Raw genomic sequence first — 6,956 nt, forward strand, 5'->3', positions numbered from 1 at the left:
CGCGGGTTTTTTTTTTTCAAAAGCCAACTTGCTTCTTTGTTTCTTCACGATATCAATTCACATAAGATGACATATTTTGAATACAATGCGAAAAGATGGGTTCATGTATTATGGTTAAGGTTCATACAATCAAGGTTGAAAAAATATCAACAATTAAGATCATGTTTTAGATTGCGTGATGATAATTGTTGGTCTGGCGCCAGCGGCTCGGCGCCGCGGTTTGATGATTGCTGGCTGCCCGCGGGTTTTTTTTTTCAAAAGCCAACTTGCTTCTTTGTTTCTTCACGATATCAATTCATATAAGATGACATATTTTGAATACAATGCGAAAAGATGGGTTCATGCATTATGGTTAAGGTTCATACAATTAAGGTTGAAAAAATATCAACAATTAAGATCATGTTTTAGATTGCATGATGATAATTGTGAATTAGTTAGTAGCAGAAATTTCCTTTTAGATTTCGTGACGCAACGTAGAAGTGTGAATTTTTTTTAACATAAACGATATTATCCAGACTAAAAAAAGGGGGTGAGCTGCCTCACAATGAACTAGTAACAATGTAGTTTAAATTTGTCTTTTTTGACCCACCTATATAACCAAAAACAAAACTATAAAACAAAAAAGCCCATCAAATGTAGAATAAAAGAAAAATGATGAAGTATAAGATTTCGAGATGCTATTTCATTAAACATTTGGAACTTGTCTGTTGTATGCATGAAAGTGGGCTGAAGTTCGCTGGGGCTATATGGTTAGAGATGAGAGTAGGGATGACAGGATTTGAACCATCATCTAAAGCTCCAAAATGTTTCTCAAACTAAACACTTTCGAACACTAATGCTTTAGTATGAAATCGGAAGGGACGCACCTTGAGGGGCAAAGAGAGAGAGATGAGCGGCGTAAATGGGTAAATGGATACCCGTTATAACCTCGGTAATACCCATAACCGATGGATACCTGTTATAACCAAGGGTAATAACTATAACCGCCCATTTAAATTTCACGGATAAACGGTTATACCCATAACCGTTTGTTCGTCTAAACGGTTACCCATAACTGTAATCGTGAACTTTAAATGGACGGGTAACCGCGATTATCCAAACTTATGGGTATTTTGCTTGTTTGTCCACGTATATTTGTACTAAGCTATCTCAACTTGTCCATGTGTGATATTTGCACTTTACTTTCATTGGTCATCAAGATTCAACTGTTATTCAGAAAAAGTAATGCTAGGGTGATCAAATTTTTTTGACCAAATTGCTAGTCATTGGTAATGCTAGCACTACCCGTTCAAAAATGCGCCCACGATGGACAAAGGTTGTGGAGTTCACAAGTTGGACATGTTTTAGAGATGCCTCAAACTTGGGTGGCAAGGCAAAACAACTAAAATGTCTCAACATTATTCTGATTTTACCTTTTTTTTTTTTTTTTTTTTTTTAACAATCGATATTATTACATTATGGGGGAGGGGTGAGTTTAGCCTCACAATGTAAGACTTCTCACTTACAAATGCAGAGGAATACCACCAGACCTTAGTACAAAGTAACATTGTGATTTTACTTTAACTACAAGCGCTTTTGAGCGTGTCTTCTAAATATGTATTTTCAAACAAACCCTAAGCTGGCGATAAAAAGCCAAAGTTTTCGAACAATACTACAAATGTCATGGAATTACCTTGATAGATTTGATCCTCTCTGCCTACCGAGATTAGACATCAGTACGTTCTTTTCTGATTGATAAGTACATGCCATCTCCAGCTAGCAAACTCACTCAGAATGAATGCATAATGTATGGTCGGCGACAACGCTCATCCCCGAGAAATGTTGCGGGCCATACAAGTGAATATATCTCACCGCGACTACAAAAATCAAACGGAATAGCGCAGAACAACTCCTGGGTTACCAAGTAGGAAAAATAAGAGGCTCTTCTACTTCTAGAGACAAAAGTCACAAGTCAATACAACGTATAAAGCAAAACTGGTCAAGGATTTTCACATGCCCCAAAGTCATAAACCAGGTCACATTTCATAACAATTAAAAAAGAAAAAGAAAGAAAAAAATCTACTGGGGTACATATAAAACTGAAATTTACAGTTTTGAGTCATGAAATTTCTTTAAAAAAAATACAGGAAATCAATTATTCTAGCTAGTATCCTGTTTCAGATGAAAGGAAAGAACCCGAAAATCGAATGTCGCTGAGACTAGTTTGGGTTCTTATGAACCTCACTTGCCGCCCAAGGTAGGGAACTGCCCAGGGTCTTCAATGGATGGGGCTGCCGCACTGCTATGCGAGTAATTGCCGCTAAACCCTCCTCCTTTGGAACCACGACCGCGCCCACGGCCACGACCACCTGGGTTGTAGAACCTCTCTCCTTCAGCAGGTTTTAAGAACTCATTGATGCTCACAGACTAGGGCCACAAGAACAAGATTACGGCACTTTAGTATGATACATGAAGGAAAGACCAAATAATCTCAGTTAACATTACAAAGTAAATCAGGAAATAGAGTAGCACAAGTCACGAAGAGAGAAAACACCACCGAGGGTATGTCGATGGAAAAACAATTTCATGCAGAAAATAAACATACCAGGAGATTGGGAGACTTCTTCACCAAAATAATTCTTTGAGCTAAGATATTAAATCAATTTGAGACATCATGGTGGTCGGTCCACCCCATGAATTTCAACTATATTAAACACGTTACCGCACACTTCAAGAGATCTGGTGCAATGATTGCATTATGGACCAAGGATTTGGCAAGAATAATAGCATTAACTAGTTATTCTGGTGAACAGAAAGTAAGACTGAAGGACAGGAGAGGAATAGAGTTACCCCATGTTCCATTCACCCACAAATGAAGAATAGAACATTCTCCAACGCAGGATGAGTGTTGCAGGATGTGAGTGATGATCAATTGTCAAAAACAACTGATCAGGACTGATATCCTGCCACAATCCCAGTACACGCACCCGGGCATTGGAGAAACCCCCTTGCAGAAATACCTATGGGCATTAACTAAACTGGAATAGGCGAGGAATGGGATTCTAATTAAAAATGGGTAAAAAAAGTAGCAGTGCAGACATTAGCGTCATCCCCGTGCAGGAATTTGGCACACCTTGGACATTCAAAGGCCACAAAAATATTGTAAAAGAAAAATAGACAGAAAATAGATAACAGAAAAGTGTATGCATTCAAAGTGAAAAGGATATGCATTTTTCACAAGGCGCTTATCTTCGTAGAATACAGAGGAAGGTAAAGGCAGTAGTACCTTTTTGGATTTTTCTTCCTTCTCAGCGTCTTTCTTCTTATCCTTGTCAGAGCCCTGTGAAGAAGAAAATGTCAAGTGGAATGGACTGTTAATGTGATATCAAATTCCACAAAACGAACATGGACTCAGATACTTCTACAAAGGACTGAGGTTCTCACCAATTTAATGAAGATTTCATCATTGGCCTTCTTGTTTGATAGTTGTTGGAATGATTCAAATTCCTTGGCATCAACCTTCCTTTCCTCAGTAGTCTTAAGTGCCTGAAGGGCCTTCCTCTTCTCTTCGAGCACCTTCTGATACTCTTCAAGTGTCATTTCCTATTCAAGAAGCTTAAAAAATTCACAAACTGGGGATAACCACAAAGCTAAAAGGCTAGAGTAGTATACTAAGTGATTGTCTGAATATGAGGCAGGACAAAGACCTAATTCAAAAACTTTATGTTCATCAAACTATTCATCAACCATAGCTTGTTCTAAAGCACATAAAAGACTGCATTCGATAAGCACTTTCAGCTAACTACAGGAACAAAAAATTATTCCACAAAATAAATGATGCAACAAACAAAGACTTTTCACATGTCCTACAAATTAAACTAATCAAGCGCACACTCATTTGTGTTCCTATCATAAAATTCCCATATAACTTCAAACTGTTTGCAGCACTTATATTAAAAACATTATAATCGCCAACAGTTGTTTCTTTGCAGTAATTTTACATGTCCTACTGAAAATAAATAAACCCGCAGATAGACAATTCAGATTGCATTGGCTTCTGGGGGGAAAGAAGATGCAGAACTACAATAAATCACAATAACAAAAAATGAAAAGAAGACGCTCACCTTATCCTCATGTTCTTTTTCTTCAGGTTCATTAGCAGGGGTATCCTTCTTGCCATCTGCTGCATCTCCCTCTTCCACAGGCTTCTCATCACCCAAATGCCTTTCAGTTACATTGGCAACTTCTTCAGTCAGCCTAAGCACAAAATAATGATAAACATCAAGGTAGCCAACATAATTAAAATGTATTTCAACCAAATACAACAAGGAATTAGAAGAGATTTTAGAGTGACAATGCAATTAGATTGCTATAGAGGTGTATTACTCAGAAAGTTCATCAGCTTGTGACCCCCAGTTGCCACGACCAGAACCTTCGCGTTTGACTTCACTTCTGCAAATAAAAAAAAAGTTAAAAATACACTAAGCCTCAAAACTTAATGAATATATAATGTAATCAAATGGAAAGCTATTTACCCGCGTCCAGTCCCACTACGGCGTTCAAATACCCTGCGGCGTTCTCCATCACCAACTTCCGCATTTCCAAAACCACCACGGCGACCACCACGGTAAGGCCCACGAGGTCCACCATAGCCATGCCTTTCCTTCCCATCACCATCTTCAAGAGCACCTTGACCAGGAGGAGCTCCACTGTTGCTGAATGTGTTCTCATAATTGGATGATTCACGGTTGTAACCACCACCACCACCACGTCCACGGCTATAACCATATCCACGTCCACCTCCACGACCTCCCCCACGACCAGCTTCATTCTTTGCATCCCTCACTTCTCAAGAAGAAACAGATATGTAAAACAAATAGTAACAGAAAGCAATTTCAACAAACAATATCACCAAAACATGGTTCCCACAAAAAAGAACATGGTACAATCAAATTTAAATTGCCATGATATGCACAGAAATGGTTTCGTCCGGTATATTTCTACATAAATCATTATATAGCAATTCATGTGAATACAACTTTCCACAATATTATTTCCACCACTTCCAAGCTTCATGGGAAGTAAACAAAAGAAAAGAAAACCAAATTTCCCCTAGTTTTGCCTTCAAAAGACTCAAGGAGATTCAAAATATGTTTTTAAATGCAAGCACAATACAATATTCCTAAACATAGTTATAACAAACACACTAGTACCACTTTTCCACTCACAAGAAAATATCACTAGCAAGAAAAACAAAAGGTCAACAAACTACTATTAAACAAAAGTTCAACAAACCATTTCCAATCATAACTTCACAAAAACCAAACAAACAAGAACACAACTCATTCACTGAATGACTAGATATAAAGCAAGTGTAGAAAAAATCGAAAGCTCACCAGCCTGAGCAGGAGGTGCAGGCTTGGAAGGCAGCTTAGCCGGCTTGGTCTCTTGAACCTGAGCCCCTGCCTTGATCGGCTGAGGAGGGACAGCCTTCTTGGGCGCTGCAGCCAGTTTCTGCTGCTGAGCTGCGATCAGCTGCGACGGGTCCTCGGCATCATCGTCACCCAACAAATCAAACGGGTTCATGGTCGCCATTTCTTCAATAAAACCACCACAAAAACCCTAAAATCCCTTAGATTCTTGCTGTCAGAGGCGACAGAGAGACCCTACCTTACCAATATCAGCATGGATGTATTGAGATGGAGATAATATCCAGATTAAGGGTAGAGAGAGATCTGAAAGATTGAGGCTTTAGGGGTTAGAGAGAGAGAAGGAGAGAGAAAAACCCTAGCCGCAACAAGCGAAAGAGCAGAGAGAATAGAGATTAGAGATAGAAAGAGAGAGCGTGCGTGGGCACCTAATCTGAAATGCTCAATTTATTGGTGTTTGTTCTCTCCTATGGATTATGGAGAACTCAAGTCCTGTAGTCTCCTATTATTAGTAGGTAGATATTACGCAAGTAACATCTGAATTTGTAAGTATGTGTATTTATATTTAGGGGTGGTATCGATATGATTATTGTACCAAAATTTCTATACTAATTATCATACAATAATACCAAATTTTAATATGCCAAATAATTTAGTTAACATGATATGATAATTAGCATTTTGGTTTGGGCCACTTTTTGAGCCAAAATTTGATCTTTTTTCCCAACCCAATTCAAGGCTGAGACCTGTTTTTCTCTCTTGGGTTTCTAAATCTTTTTAATTTAATTATAGAGAATTTATAGAGATTCATTTGAGAAAAAATGAGTAAATAGATGGAATAATTGCCAAAAGAACCCCGCATTTCTTAAGAAGTAGGAGTATAGAGAGTTCGAGACTCCATCTCTACATCCTTTAAAATGGTACAGAAATTAACTTGATAGACGAAATGGGGAGAAAGACAACCCAATTTGAGGAAGGACAGATGATGGATTGCAAAGAGAAAGAGAGTCGCCAAAATGGGAGAAATAGAGATGAAGTCGACGACAAGATGAGAGAAAAGATACAGTCACGACGGCAAGATGAGAGAAAAGATAAAGTCACGACGGCAAGAAGACTTATGTAACATCCCACATCGCTCAGGGGAGTGGATCCTGTAAGCCTTATATGTATATTTTCATCTATACCTAGCATGAGGCCTTTTGGGAGCTCATTGGCTTCTGGTTCTGTAGGAACTCCAAAGTTAAGCGAGTTTGGGGCCAGAGCATTCCCAAGATGGGTGACCTACTGAGTAGTTTTGCTCGCGTGAGTTCCTAGAAACAAAACCATGAGGGTGTGGTAGGGGCCCAAGGCGGACAATATCATGCTACGGTGGAATCGAGCCCGGGATGTGATGGGAGTCCGAGTCGGGATGTGACAACTTAGGTTCTTTTATCGGATGACTAGGAAAAAAACATAAAATGCATAATAATAATAATAATAATAATAATAATAATAATACCTATATAAATGAAATAAAATAATATAGGGAGTTTTAACGAAAAACCTGCG

The 6,956-nt window shown here is 38.6% G+C and overlaps 1 protein-coding gene across 1 annotated transcript; it reads right to left on the minus strand.

Annotated features, from left to right (window-relative positions):
- Nucleotides 1–1,964: 1,964 nt before the first annotated feature.
- On the minus strand, nucleotides 1,965–5,885 carry LOC137747115 (RGG repeats nuclear RNA binding protein A-like). The gene is made up of 7 exons (XM_068487124.1): nucleotides 5,376–5,885; nucleotides 4,515–4,824; nucleotides 4,366–4,431; nucleotides 4,104–4,236; nucleotides 3,424–3,582; nucleotides 3,266–3,319; nucleotides 1,965–2,406 (listed from the first exon to the last, which is right to left on the minus strand). The coding sequence occupies exons 1-7, from the start codon at nucleotides 5,572–5,574 to the stop codon at nucleotides 2,221–2,223; spliced, it is 1,107 nt and encodes a 368-aa protein (XP_068343225.1). The 5' UTR covers nucleotides 5,575–5,885; the 3' UTR covers nucleotides 1,965–2,220.
- Between the last annotated feature and the right edge of the window lie 1,071 nt (nucleotides 5,886–6,956).

Source organism: Pyrus communis, chromosome 10 (genome assembly GCF_963583255.1).
Source record: "Pyrus communis chromosome 10, drPyrComm1.1, whole genome shotgun sequence".
NCBI lineage: Eukaryota > Viridiplantae > Streptophyta > Magnoliopsida > Rosales > Rosaceae > Pyrus > Pyrus communis.

Bases quoted from the DNA above. Each gene is read 5' to 3' on its own strand.
- LOC137747115 (XM_068487124.1), bottom strand. From the start codon at position 5,574: ATGGCGACCATGAACCCGTTTGATTTGTTGGGTGACGATGATGCCGAG. The intron at 3,320-3,423 runs GTGAGAACCTCA...TCTTCTTCACAG, and splicing joins ATGAAATCTTCATTAAATTG to GGCTCTGACAAGGATAAGAA. The intron at 2,407-3,265 runs GTACTACTGCCT...TTGTGGCCCTAG, and splicing joins AGGAAGAAAAATCCAAAAAG to TCTGTGAGCATCAATGAGTT.